Source organism: Chlamydomonas reinhardtii, chromosome 2 (assembly GCF_000002595.2).
Source record: "Chlamydomonas reinhardtii strain CC-503 cw92 mt+ chromosome 2, whole genome shotgun sequence".
Classification (NCBI taxonomy): Eukaryota; Viridiplantae; Chlorophyta; class Chlorophyceae; order Chlamydomonadales; family Chlamydomonadaceae; genus Chlamydomonas; species Chlamydomonas reinhardtii.
Window position 1 is genome coordinate 7,225,051 of NC_057005.1, and position 13,540 is coordinate 7,238,590.

General features: G+C 60.1%; 4 protein-coding genes across 4 annotated transcripts; 2 read left to right on the plus strand and 2 right to left on the minus strand.

Annotated features, from left to right (window-relative positions):
* Positions 1-148: 148 nt before the first annotated feature.
* On the plus strand, positions 149-3,490 carry CHLRE_02g145950v5 (uncharacterized protein). The gene is made up of 8 exons (XM_043060310.1): positions 149-553; positions 731-797; positions 1,005-1,428; positions 1,600-1,711; positions 1,856-1,952; positions 2,133-2,300; positions 2,427-2,584; positions 2,733-3,490. The coding sequence occupies exons 1-8, from the start codon at positions 461-463 to the stop codon at positions 2,817-2,819; spliced, it is 1,206 nt and encodes a 401-aa protein (XP_042927721.1). The 5' UTR covers positions 149-460; the 3' UTR covers positions 2,820-3,490.
* Positions 3,491-4,842: 1,352 nt separating this feature from the next.
* CHLRE_02g145900v5 (uncharacterized protein) lies at positions 4,843-8,015 on the minus strand. Its single transcript, XM_001694835.2, has 4 exons — positions 7,773-8,015; positions 6,704-6,872; positions 6,440-6,535; positions 4,843-6,109 (listed from the first exon to the last, which is right to left on the minus strand). The coding sequence occupies exons 1-4, from the start codon at positions 7,872-7,874 to the stop codon at positions 5,712-5,714; spliced, it is 765 nt and encodes a 254-aa protein (XP_001694887.1). The 5' UTR covers positions 7,875-8,015; the 3' UTR covers positions 4,843-5,711.
* A 47-nt stretch (positions 8,016-8,062) lies between these two features.
* CHLRE_02g145902v5 (uncharacterized protein) lies at positions 8,063-8,728 on the minus strand. Its single transcript, XM_043060309.1, has one exon. The coding sequence runs from the start codon at positions 8,627-8,629 to the stop codon at positions 8,414-8,416; it is 216 nt and encodes a 71-aa protein (XP_042927722.1). The 5' UTR covers positions 8,630-8,728; the 3' UTR covers positions 8,063-8,413.
* Positions 8,729-9,866: 1,138 nt separating this feature from the next.
* Positions 9,867-13,540, plus strand: CHLRE_02g145850v5 (uncharacterized protein). The gene is made up of 8 exons (XM_001694952.2): positions 9,867-10,148; positions 10,332-10,419; positions 10,805-11,129; positions 11,367-11,476; positions 11,606-11,743; positions 11,910-12,154; positions 12,335-12,638; positions 12,822-13,540. The coding sequence occupies exons 2-8, from the start codon at positions 10,357-10,359 to the stop codon at positions 13,062-13,064; spliced, it is 1,428 nt and encodes a 475-aa protein (XP_001695004.1). The 5' UTR covers positions 9,867-10,148; positions 10,332-10,356; the 3' UTR covers positions 13,065-13,540.

Genomic DNA, 13,540 nt, shown 5'->3' on the forward strand with positions numbered 1-13,540 from the left:
TGGTCCAACATGCCGCGCGTGTTGACTGCAGTTGCGCGTTTCTCGGCGTTCGCCCACGGACGTGCAAGCGCCCCGACTTACCTAGCACAGCGCTAGGCTTCCATCGCCCGAAGGTAAAATGCTTACATACAGCATAAGACGGGATAATGTGACAACAGAAACGGGTTACGTCACACGATGAAGCAAACGCGTCTGTCTTCAAAAACAGGATCCAAACAACGCTGCCGCTGCGGCTTGCCCGGCTTGTAGCGCATCCCATTCGTATACGCTGCAATTGACGTTTGTGAACATCCAAGCCAATTTGCTTGGTATTTGTGACAACGCGCCTAGGCCCAACATTCATTTCCTTTGCGAGTCGAGCCACCAGCTCTGTATTAACGTGCTCTTTCACATACCTTGCTGACATCCACATAGCATTTTGTAAATAATTGTCTCCCGAGGCGTAGTCGTTTCTTGAGCCATGGCGCCGAGAGCACTCGTTTGTCTGGGGCTCTTGCTTGGAGCGGTGGGCTATGCCTCAGCACTTGCGGGGCTAAAAATTGACCAATACAAGGTGCGTTGGGAAGGCCTGCCTTCGTAAGTTGTCGTTGGCTGTCGGCCAACACCATTCGCAAAACGTTCAAGCTGAGGAGCGCTTGCGGCGAAACCTTCTTTTGTGCGGTGTGGCTCTCATTGGACGATGCGTATGCACGAATAGTCGTTACACTCGTGTGCATGTTCTGTCCAACAGGACGACGCGACTGCAACTGCGACGCACGCGAAGTGGCGGACGAAGACGCGCCAGCTCCTGCAGACGGGTGCGTCTCCATAATACCAGCGTCATTTACAGCTGATTGCTGGCAGAAGTGGCCAGTCTCTTGGTCTGCCAGTCGCTTGCACTTCGCCACGTTGGTGGCTTGTAGCTTTGCCACTGAGCACGCGCTGCCCAAGCCCATCACCTGCCCTCCGTTGCGTGAGCCCCATCCCCAAACCCTGAACTTGCCCACCCCCTCGAATCTGCACAGATGAGGACAGCGTGTGCTATGAGGGCTGCTTTGACGCGCCCGACGCGCAGACGGACCCGCTGCCGGTGTTCCTGGTGGGCACCACTGACGGCTCGCCCATGCCGCTGCTGACTTGCTACACTGCCGCGCTGGAGGCCAACCTCACCTACTTTGCCATTGTTGACGTGACCGACTGCTTCGGCGGCAACGAGATGGTCCAAGGCTGGGCGCCCGACACCTGCCCCCTGGACTGCGTGCCTGATGGCGCCCAGCCCGCCATTTGCGGCGCCATTAACAAGGCCTCAGTCTTCAGCATGGGCCTGTGCCAGTACTTGGGCGCGCCCTGCGCACCCGAGGAGGCGCCGCCGCCGCCGCCGCCTCTCACCTTTGACTACTGCTACGATGGCTGCTACGTGGCCGCTGACCTGGACAGTGACGAGCTCAAGTGGGTGTGCGTGCGTGCATGCCCAGTTGCGGTCGTTGTGCCCTGACCTGTTCGGCTGTTCCGCCTTGCCTGCACAGGTGCTAGCATTCCTGAACGCCACGCCGCACAACCCAGCGCTAAACGCCCTGTCTTCCGCCCCCTGCCTGTGCCGCGTCTCTGCCACATTCGCAGCACTACCACCTCGGTGGCCGCCTGCCAGGTGCTCAACGCCAACGGCGGCTCTGCCGACCTGTTCGGCATTACCAACGGCACCGAGTGCCTGGCGCTTTACAGCCCACCCGCGGTAGGGCGTGTGCGACATGTGCGGTAGTGGGCGGAACTGTGGGCATGGTCGCCCGTTTGGGAGAACCGCTACACCAGAGGGGGATTGTGCTGGAATCCGGCGCGCACTCTCACCATGCTCATTGGGCTGTGCGCGCTTCTTCAGGAGAAAGTCGACAACCTCCTGTGCGACCTGCCTTGTGACGAGGGCACCCCGTGCGGCGCGGACGGCTACATCGCGGTTTACACCATGAGCGCCTGCCGTGAGTGATTTGAGTGTCGGCAATGACCTTGGATGTAGCCTACTGCTTCGCGCGGGACGACTACGCACTGCCGCGCTGGTCGCTGTGCGGGCCTGCCTCTGTCGAGCGCACCTCACTTCACCAACCATTAATGGAATGCTGACCTGTCTCCACCCCATCCCTTCTGAATTTTCCTTGCAGCGAGCCCGCCTCCTCCTCCCCCGTCTCCTTTTCCGCCCCCGCCCCCCGTTCCTCCCGTGGCCAGTCCCCCTCCTCCCCGCCCCGACACGGCGATCTCCCCGCCCCCGCCCACTATCGAGGAGCTCAATCCGCCCCCGTTCGAGGAGAGCTCTCCCCCTCCCCCTGCTGGTGAGCACCCATCTAGCCCCTCTCTCCTCTCTCGGCACATAGAGCTTCTGTGCATTTCGCTGCACCAGCACCGTGGGCCCTCTTGACTGGACCTCACCCCCTGAACACGCACCGTTTGGTGTGCAGGCCCCGTCTTCCGCTGCAAGGAGGGCATCGCTCTGTGGGGCGTGTTCCTGCCCAACACGCCAGTCAAGCTGAACCCCACCAAGTCACAAGCGGAGAACCAGGCTCACTGCGAGGAGCTGTGCGCCGACAACGACGCCTGCCAGGGCTACTACTACAAGGTGTGGCAGCTTGGTCAGCTCGTACCTATGCAGCGCACTTGGGTTATGACTGAGTCCCTTCGTGCTGCGGCTACCATGCCTGACGCAGCTATGGTAGTTAACCCCTCTGCTGCCCTTGCCGTGCGCATGTGTCCCCCCCCCCCCCCAGACCACCCAGTGGTGCTTCCAGATGAAGGAGGTGTACTCGTTCGGCAAGGAGTACAGCACGGCCATCATCGCCTGCAAGAAGTTCTAGTGGCTTGGTTGCACTGATAAAGACCGGTGCTTCCATAGGCAAGCGCCCCTTAGCATTATAGGCAGCCGCAGCCGGCTGCAAATAGACTAGGTCTCCTGTACATAGTCCTAGCTTCGTAGGATTTGGTTGGAAAGGGTGCGCCGAAGGCAATCCGCTGCCTTTAACAGGGTTTATGTGCGGCCCCAGTTCGGCCCGCCAGCACGTGTTGCGGTCTCGGGAACCTCAAATGTTCCCCCTGGGCAACCAAAGCTGAACATGTTAAGTGCGCTTGACTAGCGCATTGCACGTGATTACCTTACTGATACATGCCGTTGAAAGTTGTGGCTATGCTGTTTTGGAGGTACCTTGCCTACTCCCTGACGACCTGACGTTACGGGGTATGAACTGCTCCCACAGCCCTGGCACGTATGCCGTGGTGCAATGCAGCGTTTGGTCTGGGGGCCGAATGCATGAAGTTGGGTTGGCTAGCTTCACCATGGTGAGCAAGAATTAGCCGAGTTTCGTGCACATGTAGGATGACACCGTCGGGCTGCGGTCAAGCACTTGGTCGTGAAGCGTTCGCAGTGTCTGTAGGCCCCTAATCCCCGATGCTGGCTCAAGTAGTCGCGCCATCCGCGCGCAAGTGCAGTTCCATTACAGGCCCAAATCGACTAATGTAATACATGTCCGCGGCCTTTGATCTTCTCCTGGTCTCGGGGTCAACCGGGGGCTTCAACCCGCCTCCCCTCGTCCAGACGCCGCGCCCCACCCGCACGGAGCGGCCACCATCCAGTGCTGGGACCGCCTTCGCCCTTTGCGTTTGTGACCACTTGGGGTTGGTTAGCGGGGTGTATGGGGGCTATCGGCCGCCGAAGCGGTATCCCCTCGTCGACGGACTTGAGCCGGACGGCATGTGCAAACTGTCGCTATCTAGCCATATGTGCCGCCGCCCTGCTGCACAGCAGCTGCAGCGGCAGCGCCGGCGATGCTGCCGCCATTTATTCTGCTGCCGCCGTTCGCAGCGCTGCGCCGGGCGCGCACCTGCGTTCTCTTCCACCTCCCCCGCCGCCCGCATCGCCAGCAGCGTCACCGCCGTCACCAGTTGTTCACAATTTGGCGGCTAGGTTTACCACTGCCCGCTGCGCGATGCGCCGTAATGGGTGCAGCGCGCGCACTCATGCAGTGCCGCGATGCGGCAAGCACCACTGCCAATCAGCAATCTGACATTGTTGGGGTAGTATGGATGCGGATTACAAGTGAAGGGACAGCCCGACAAGCGGGGGCACGCCGTACCCACGCCGCGAGGGGCCATCTTCGACCCAGAGAAACAACACCCGCCCCCGGCAGGTTGGCTGCCGACCTTCATAGTGTTACGCACATGAGTCGAAGCCAAGCCGAAGCCGAAGGTAGTATGGACTGGGCAGCAGGGGCGCACGATATTTGCGTGCCTTCTTTGCAGGGCAGGGCTGTGACGCCAATTCTGTGACGAACATGCGGCACGTGCTGATGGAGATGCTGCTTGGTAGAGCGCGGCCTGCGGCCCTGCGCGGTGGCGGCGGCGGTGATGGTGGTGGTGGAGGGCCTGGCCCCACCAGCAGCAGCGGCAGCAGCAGATTGCATTGGTTACAAGAGACCCAGCAGCAGCAGCGGCAGCAGCAGCCGCAGCGGCACAGGGCCTGGCGGCGGCAGCGGCCCTGGGCCCAGCAGTTGCGGCGAGCATGCGCGTAGCGGAGGGGGCGAGCAAGGCCACGTGGAGGAGGACAGCGCGGCGTCGCCCAAGAAGCGGCGCCGGCGCGCAGGTTGAGGCCGGCGGCCGGTGTCTGTTTAAGGTCTTTGCTGGCGAGCATAGCACCGCGCAGTATGTCTAGGGGCTATCCTGCTGTTTGGTTGATTGCTGGTTGTGCTTGTGCTTGACAGCGGGACTTGGCTGGACGCATGGTGGGCCGTGCCTGTGCGAACCGACCCCGGCTATGTCCAGGAGATGAGGTAGACGCTTGAGGCCTCAGACTGGAGGCGCAGCCCACTTTTCCCATGCGAGGGGAACCACATATCTTGTCAGTGTGCCTCGGACGACTGGGCAAGTTGCGAACGTGTGTTTGGGGTGACCTCATCTCCCGAAACCCCTCATGGCGGGGATTCGTCCTGTCACGCCCATGGCGTTTGCCACCTGGCCCATCTATCAAAGCTTTGAGGATCAGGCACTCCTGGTGGCGGTACCGGTCTCTTCTCCAGCTTTCTCAGTCTTGCTTTTCGTGCGAACGTCACTGAATGAGACATCGACAAACGCACTGCGGTGTGCACCCCTGCATGGCAAACCACAACTGACCCATCAGTGCGCTCGGAACACCTGTAAGCTGGACTGCACGTTTGCACTGCAGTACACGTGCCAGACATGGCGGGGTGGCTCTCTGCCCTCAACTCTCCCACCTGTCAACCTGTTGCGCGTATCACAATTTATTACTGCCGTGCGTGGCGTCATTTCGCCGCTGTCCATTCCACATAGACATTCGCATTACGGTACCCCAGCCGCCCAGCGCAAACCGACACACCAAGCACAGGGTAAGCTCTTATGCAGAGCAATGCAGGCAGATTCTGTCAACATGCTTCGCAGTGCCATCATGACCCTCATTACAAACCTTGCTTGAATTGAGGGTTGCGTGAAGCGTCACACCCTCCAACAGCCCAAGTCAGGTAGCCCTGAACGAACATCCCCATTTGCAGGGCGGGCACAACGCTCAGCCACATGCGAGCACATCAAGTAAGAATGGCGCCGGACACAGTAGCGAGTGTGAATCAAATCAACCACACACATTTCCAGTAAACTGCACAAACTACCGTATCGCCTGATTCCCTCATCGAGAACAACAAATGTTACTGTACACAGGGTCGCAGCCAAGCGCAGGCCACGGAGCCCTACTCCTCGTCCGAGGAACTGCTGCTGCCGCTCCGCCGCCTGTGGTGGTGCCCTTGCGCGGGCACTGCCACGTATTGCACTGGCTGAGGAGCCGCGGCGTAGGCTGGGGCGCCGTAGGCCGGAGCACCGTAGGCCGGTGGCGGCGCCGCATACGCAGGCGGCGGCGCGCCGTAGCCAGGCGGCGGATAGGCCTGCGCCGGCGGCGGCGCGTACTGGGGTGGTGGCGGGGCGTACTGGGGCTGCGGCGCACCATACCCAGGGGGTGGCTGCTGGCCGTAGGGCGGCGGGTAGGGCGAGGCGGCGGGATAAGACGCGGGCGGTGCCGCCATCATGACCACTTGCGGCTGTTGCTGCTGCGGCGCCGGCGACACCTTGTTGTCCTTGAGCTCCGCACCGCCTGCGCACGTGTTGGGCACGGCATGGCACATCGTCGGCGCAGGTGGATTTGTAGGACAGTGAGTGTTATGTATATTCAAGTACAGGGCACGCGCCGCAGACAACACACTATAGTTGTAGGCAACACACTATAGTTGTAGTGGGCTTGGCACGCTGCCGAAGCAAGCATTGGCCATAGCTTTGTGTGTGCTGTGAGTTCACCACTGCACCCAGGTGCGGATACGGTACATGACTTGGCACCACCCTACGCAGGGCGCCAAGCAGCGACCTCGCACGCACCTTTCCACCACTCCCACCACCACGCACCACACGCCCCCTCCCCAAAGCCCACCTTGCTGCACCAGGCGGCATGTGAGCTCGCGGTGCTCCTGGCATATGGCGCACAGCGCGCAGCACCAGGTGGCCATGCAGTCCTGGCAGCAGTCGCCTGCAGCAGGCGGACACATGGGCGCCGGGGCGCACATGTCAGACAGCCTTAATGCAACCTCCGCTTGCTCTAAAATGACGTCGGCGGGAACTTGCAAGGGCGTTGGGTCAAACCCAGTGAAGGTACAGTATCGCATACCGACAACGCTACCTGGACGGCTGGACTGACCTGGGATGCCGTACTTGACGCGGACCCAGCTCCGCGTGTTCATGTGCAGCAGGCAGGGGCAGCCAATGAGGTGCATCATGAAGTAGCAGCAGCAGGCACCGTAGCAGCTGCCGCCGCAGCAGACCATGTCGGCGGGCATACGCGCCACGTTTTGGCCGTACTGGCAGCACTGCACGGCAGAGTGTGGAATGAGGTGATGAGGTGTGGGGTGTCAAGGCTCAGGGCGCAATGGAGCGGTGATCAGCCTTGCATCCATCGCCCTTGATGACACATTGGGACCTGCACCCGCCTCCCGGCCTAACCTGAACCTGAACCTGAACCTGAACCTGAACCTAAACCTGAACCTGCTGAGTCCCTGCTGAGTCCCCTGCTGAGTCCCTAAGATATGAAAGCACAGCGTTTGTGTTTGTGGCCAGCGCAGAAGGGCGGCTGATAACGGCAGAGGCCCACTCCGGTGGCGATGGCAGCGATAGTAGCATCAGAGCGCCCGGCGTTAGAGTAGCCCAGAGTTCCCAGCGCGCGAGGGCTCAACCACGCAGATTGGCGGTTTGGACATTGGTGCCGATGCTGCCGCAACACAGAGACCGCCAGGGCCGCGTCCGCCCAGGGCCTCACCTCCCCCCGCCACGCACGCGCACACGCCCTCCTGCCGGCTGCCCCTTTCAGACCATTCCAGCCCTTGCATTGCTGTTTTGTTCTTGTTTCCCGCCTGCTTTGTGGTTTCCTGGACAGCATGCCGCATGTCAGGCCGCTCCAGGCCCTGTTGTTAGGTGTCATCTCACTCATGTGCCACTGCCATGGGGTACCTGTAATGGTGCACGTCCCATGTGGTCCTACGCTCTACAGACCCCGGCCGCCTGCGTCCATGAACACCCATATCTGCTTTCTTCCTGGTCTATGCAACCCTCTTTGTTTTGGCATGGGCGATACTACACGCCCTCCTGGTCGTTGTGCTTGGGGTGTTACACTGATGCTGCCTTGCACGGCCCCACCCCCGCTCCGACTAGTCGATTGTCGTCGGCGCGGCGCCAGCCCCCTCCCTTGGTCGCCACCCTGGTCAAGCGCTTACTGGGCAACAGCATGTATAAAAGCAAGTGCCGCAGCCGCCGGGCTCCGCACAGCAGTCGCAAAAGCCAGTCGACCACATTCCAGTGACTGGTTTTATGTTCATTTTGATTTTTCGTATGTAGCGGAGTCTTTAGTGACCAAAGCGTATGATAGCGATGTAATAAGGAGGGAGTGTCCAAGTATGAAAGTATGAAGCTTCTTTGCCTACCAGCCCGCGGTTTCTATTAGAGAGCTAGCCCTTATGTGTATAAGGATAAATGATAATGCAGCGAAGAACCAGAAGCGGTCAGCCAAGTTCCACCGTGGATCGCCCAGCACGCCCCTGTCCCCAATCCCCATCGTCCCCGAGGGTCCCCGCAATACACCGCAATATACACATCACCGCCGCGCAACACGCACGCAGATAATACCGCAATACCATGCATGGTGGACGCGGCTGGGGAGGGAGGCGTGCAGTGGCTGCCCTCAGCTCCCCTGCGAGTGTTCACGCCAGTTCACGCCCTTCAGCGCTTCCACCTTGTTCTCCACAGCGTTAAACCTGTTCTCCATCTCAGCAACCTTCCGGTCCGTCAGCTGCTGTTCTCCACAGCGTTAGCCAGCTGCAGCTTACGGACCGGAGCTGCAGCGCGGTGAACGCCTGGGTCAGAAGATCTTCAGCCGCGCGTACAGTGCGCTGGCGCACGAAGACGTCTCGACAATCTCTAAAATGTTTTTTCCTGGCACCGCGATAACGCTGCCGCCCATCGCAACAGCAGAAGGCCAGGAAAAAAGCACTGTAGAGATTGTCGAGACGTCTTCGTGCGCCAGCGCACTGTACGCGCGGCTGAAGATCTTCTCAAAGGTTTTCTTGTTGCACATGGTAGAGACGACCGCGGACTGTTTCGAAGCTCTATGACGTTAAAACATTTATGCTCAGGACGGCTGGCCGCACACGGGTATGACGCCGGTCTGGGAGAGGGGTCAAACGGCAGGGGCTATAACTTCTGCAGGGAATGTTGTACAGACTTGTCCTCCCGGCAGCAGGTCCGGCGGCGCACGTGGGGCTTTTTGTACAACATTCCATGCATGCGCTATGTCGCTTGGCGTCCGGGGGATGCGTTCCGCCCTGCTTGGCACGGTCGGACACGGTCGTCAGGCCGACCTCCAATTTAGCTGCCGGTGTTTAGCATGTATTATGTACACACTATGTACACCCGAAATATCTTGTTTGCGATCGCTTTGGTGATGTCGCGGTCAACATGCTCTACAAGCTCTGGCAGACAGCCCGGTTTGACGTCAAGTTAGATTGCCGTCGACTATACTATACTTTATAAGACTACTTTGAGGGTCCGGGGCTTTACAGTGCGACTCTGGTGAAAGCATGCCTCGCGAAATGTGCCGACAGCCACCCTCGCAAAATGCGACGGGAGCCGAACTTTAGTATCAGTATAGGTTATATAAGCTAATTCCCGAAACGGGGTGTCTAAATCTGCGCGAGCGCGGAGAAACACGTGTGGACACCTTTTCGCCCCTCCTCAGACCGGCGTCATACCCATGTGGGCTGGCCGCGGTCGCCACCGTGGAAGTCTCTGGGTCGGGCCGCCGTGTCGCCATTCCATGTATTTATCCAAGGCACATAGAAATCAAATTCGATTAATTATGTAATACTTGCAAAGTGAATGGCCGGTTTGCTTCGCAGGTTTCGCGCGGGGAGGTGCTGTAGGGCGAAATCGGCCCCATCCGCCCCCTCGGCGAGCACCGCACAGCAAATGGTGCAACAAATTGTACAGCCCAGCTTTCAACCTTCCACAGAGTGTTTGGTCCCCGTTTACGCAATGGTTATGCCGGGGCGGGAGCGGCGGCATGTATGCGGGGGGTTCAGGGGAGGAGCAGAGGGGGGGAGCTGGGGCGGGCCGCCGAGCCTCTCACTGCCATCACATACCTGGTAAGCTACCAGACAGCAATTTGGTGTCATAATGGAAGGTCAGGTAGGGGTTTGTGGCAGTCAGTCAGGGCAGGGGGGGGGCAGGCGGCAGTACGCCGATTGAGCGGCCGAGCCGTTGTCTAAGGCCATGCGGGTACATGCCTGAAACGTTGCGCGCGGGCTCCTTATCTTCCTCCATACACACACAAAACCTATCACTGCCATATACAGCAACATTGTTTTAGCATACACAAGTTAAGGCCGAACGACTTTCCAAATGCAACGCGCCTTCGTCCTGACAACCCAGCACGCGAGGTTCTACATTCACTTACCGAAATAGTTGGGCAATAGTAAAGTCACCAGCTGTGATTGGAACTGCGACTGGGTCGAGACAGGAGCCGAGCTCTGTGGCACGCAGACTTGTAGAGCTCGCTACCGTCTAGCCTTCTGCAGGTTACTTGACTTAATCTAAAGGTAAGAGCGACCTACATCGCTACACCGAGTGCCTGACATCGTCGTCCCTTCGATGGCGGTCTACCGCTGAAAGCAAGCAGCTCATAATATCACTTGCACTGCGTGCCCGTGCACAAACCTAAAACCTGACGTCCAATGCGGTGTTGAATTAATAAAGGAATATAAATCGGTTGCTCGTTCCAGGGGCCTGCGGCGCCCAGCGCCAGCCATGCCTTCCCCTGCACGCGAGAAGCTGATGACCATCAAGGCGATGGAGGAAGCGAAAGGGCGGGTAGGTGCACGCGCTGGTGGTGTGGGCAGGCGAAATCGCTCAGCCTATGGGCTGCCTGAACCGAGAGCCTCACACGCGCACCCTGGTGTGCAGGGAAACGGGCGGGTCAGGTTGTTGGCGTTATAAGGGACACCCTGGCCCGGGCCTCAGGTTTCCAAGAGGGAGGAAAGGCACGCAAAGATTGTGCGCACGAGCTTGCAACCACACACACACTAGGTTGTGCCTCCTGCAAGAGTGTTAGTCAAGTCGCCACGTACCCTTGTGCTTTCACAGCTCCTATCTCTGACCCGGGCCCGAGACACATACCGTGTTGCCTACCGTACCATATTGCCCGCAGTTGAGCGTCAACCCACTTCTGAGGTAAACCCTTCCCTTGTGCCCGCAGAGCCAGCACGCGCGCGCCCCGGCCATCTTCAGGGACACAGCGCTTGACACGCATAAAAGCATTCAACCAGAGTACTTCGGGCCAAGCACTGTGCCCGAAAAGAAAGAGTTCTCTACACGCCTGAGCTCTGGACGAACACGCAGCGTCACGAAACACCAGCGTGCGGCCATGGAAGCGCTCCAGAGGACGTCTCAGATGGCGGGCCAGGGCGAGGTGCGCACCGTGTTCATGCCCACGGCAGAGCAGATGCCGGTGTGCGCCGCCGCTGGCGAGCGGCGAGGCAATGTGGCCAACAGCGAGTGGGCGCTACTAGACACACTCGAGGGTGAGTGGTGGCCGCAGGTCCACCTTTGCTGGGGCGGGCTACTCTGTGTGTACCTTGCACATGGATGCACTCCCAAATGGGTGTGCTATCTTGGGTGGGCACTGCGGAAATATGTGGAAAAAGTGGATACACATAGAACAGAGGCAGCAATGATTTTCACGACCCGTGTGATGCAGAATCTTACCTTGCCGGCACCCTTTACTAGCGGAACACTGCTTGTTTGTTGTGTTCCTGCAGTGAACCTGTACCTCAACGAGAAGGACGCCAGGCTGCGGTCCCAGAAGGCGGTGCAGCAGACACAGCGCGCGATCCTGGACACACAAGTGGGCATGCTGGCGCAAGCCAAGGTGGGTGGCGTATCCTCAGGAGTAAAATGATGACGCTTGGGGCAAAACAGCCAGTTGCTGCTGAAGGCACGCTAGTACCGCACGCGATGCTATAGGCCGAGGCTCGAAGTATATGTATCTTCGTTGCAGTTGGCGGCTGAGACGGCGAAGGCTGCTGAGCGGGTGGAGCTGCTGGCGACTGTGGCGGCGCACCAGGCGGAGGAGCGGCAGCGAGCTGAGGAGCAGCGGGCGGCGCTAACGCGGCTGCGCACTGACCGTGAGGCCATGGTGAGCTCGGGGGGATAGGCTTGGCATACCTCGGGTTTCACGCTGGTTACGCTGGACGGGGTGTGCACAGCTAATGTCCGATCAGATTGAGTTCAACAACGCGCTTGAAGCATTGAATTGACATTCATGCGGCTGGGCCTGTCTTTTGGTGTGTTTCGTGTTGCAGCTAGCTGAGACGCGGGTGCAGCGCGAGGCGGCACTGTCTCGTAAGCGCGAGGAGGAGGCGAAGCTGGTGGCTGCGGCACAGGCCCAGCTGGAGGCGGACCGGCAGGCGGCGGCGCGCAAGGCGGCAGAGCTGAAGGAGCAGGCGGCGAAGACAATGGCCGACAATGAGGCGCGGCTGGTAGCGCGGAAGGCGGCGGAGGCAGCTCAGCGGGTGGCGGACGCTGAGACCACCAAGCGCATGATCGAGTGAGTCGGGGCCACATCGCGGTAAACCTTATGCGCGCGGCTGGTGCCCTGCCTACAGCGAGACTTGTCGGCTCCTCCTCGGCCTCCCCCCTGTTCCCCTTCTGCCGTCTTTCGCGGCCGAATTTACTTGGACCCTAAAACCCGTGCCTAAAACCCCAATCCCCTTGTTTTGCTCTGCAGGATGGCCGAGGCGCAAGATCGTGCACGCGATCGCAACATGAAGTCATTCCATGACATGATCCAGGCGCGCGCGCGCGGTGTGGGCCAGAAGGCGGTGGACGACCGGCGCGACCGCCTGGAGCGCGAGGAGCGGCTCATTGCCGAGGCCGAGCGCGCGGCGGCGCAACGCGAGGCGGAGCGTGCGGCAGCTGAGGCAGAGCGCAAGGCGCGGCTGAAGAGCGACCTGGTGTCGGGCAATGAGGCGCTGAAGCGGGCCAAAGCGGAGAAGCTGGCGGTGGAGCGGGAGGCGGAGGCGCGCGAGCGGGTGAGTGCCGAGGTCTGGCGTGCTGGGTGTCGTATCTGCGCTATCCATCAGCAAGGGCGCGGGCGGCAGGGAACAGGGGGTTTGTGCCGCCTGCTGGTCCGATCTGATACGGGCTCATGGGCTGGGCTCCCCGCACACCTAACCTAAACAAAGCTGACGCCCGGTGCCTCACTTGTTTCGCAGGCGGCGGCTGAGCAGCGGGTGCTGGCGGAGAAGGAGGCGGCGGAGCGCCAGATGGCGGGCATGCGCGAGCGCGCCACTGCCACCAAGCGCTTTGTGGCGGGTCAGGCGGCGGCGGTGGCGGAGCGCGCCAAGACGGATGACATCTTCATGTCGGAGCAGGAGCGGTTGCTCAACAAGCGGCTGTTGGAGCAGGCGGTGGCCACGGTGCAGCGCCCAATGCAGTACTCGGTCAAGCTGTACTAAAGTAAACGAATGCATGGCTTGTAGCGACTTAGATGCGCTGATGATGTTGACAGGTTTGCAAAGGTGTGCCGTATGAGTCGTATGGTGTCGTGGAGTGGAAAGATGCGTGTGGCGGTGATTTTGCAGGGGGGCGGGGCTATGTCATGTACATGGTGCGTGTGTGTGACGGTGCGGCGCAGCTGGTAGCGTGAACCACCATGCACATCGTGCGCATCGTGCCTTGCAAAGGTGCGATATGACACAAATGACGACATGCAATAAAAACACCCAGTCGATATGCCGTTGCGCCCTCGATCCCGGTGGGGTATGTTTGTTCCTGCTGGTGCACCATTCCTGGGCTGCAAGAGGAAGGGGCATCCGTGCACAACTAGGCAAAGCTGCCGCCTCTGGTACACACTTGAGGAGTTGGGGGGCCACACCAGTGGCGAAGCTCCAATTGCTGCCAATCATAGGCCCGGATGCTGTGAGCCAGACTT

Coding starts and splice junctions, on each gene's coding strand:
- CHLRE_02g145950v5 (XM_043060310.1), top strand. CDS start 461: ATGGCGCCGAGAGCACTCGTTTGTCTGGGGCTCTTGCTTGGAGCGGTG. Junction 798..1,004: donor GCGCCAGCTCCTGCAGACGG/GTGCGTCTCCAT, acceptor GAATCTGCACAG/ATGAGGACAGCGTGTGCTAT. Junction 1,712..1,855: donor CGCTTTACAGCCCACCCGCG/GTAGGGCGTGTG, acceptor GCGCTTCTTCAG/GAGAAAGTCGACAACCTCCT.
- CHLRE_02g145900v5 (XM_001694835.2), bottom strand. CDS start 7,874: ATGAACATAAAACCAGTCACTGGAATGTGGTCGACTGGCTTTTGCGAC. Junction 6,873..7,772: donor TTTATACATGCTGTTGCCCA/GTAAGCGCTTGA, acceptor TCTGCCGTGCAG/TGCTGCCAGTACGGCCAAAA. Junction 6,536..6,703: donor CGTCAAGTACGGCATCCCAG/GTCAGTCCAGCC, acceptor CGCCTGCTGCAG/GCGACTGCTGCCAGGACTGC.
- CHLRE_02g145902v5 (XM_043060309.1), bottom strand. CDS start 8,629: ATGTGCAACAAGAAAACCTTTGAGAAGATCTTCAGCCGCGCGTACAGT.
- CHLRE_02g145850v5 (XM_001694952.2), top strand. CDS start 10,357: ATGCCTTCCCCTGCACGCGAGAAGCTGATGACCATCAAGGCGATGGAG. Junction 11,130..11,366: donor GCTACTAGACACACTCGAGG/GTGAGTGGTGGC, acceptor GTGTTCCTGCAG/TGAACCTGTACCTCAACGAG. Junction 11,744..11,909: donor GCACTGACCGTGAGGCCATG/GTGAGCTCGGGG, acceptor TTCGTGTTGCAG/CTAGCTGAGACGCGGGTGCA.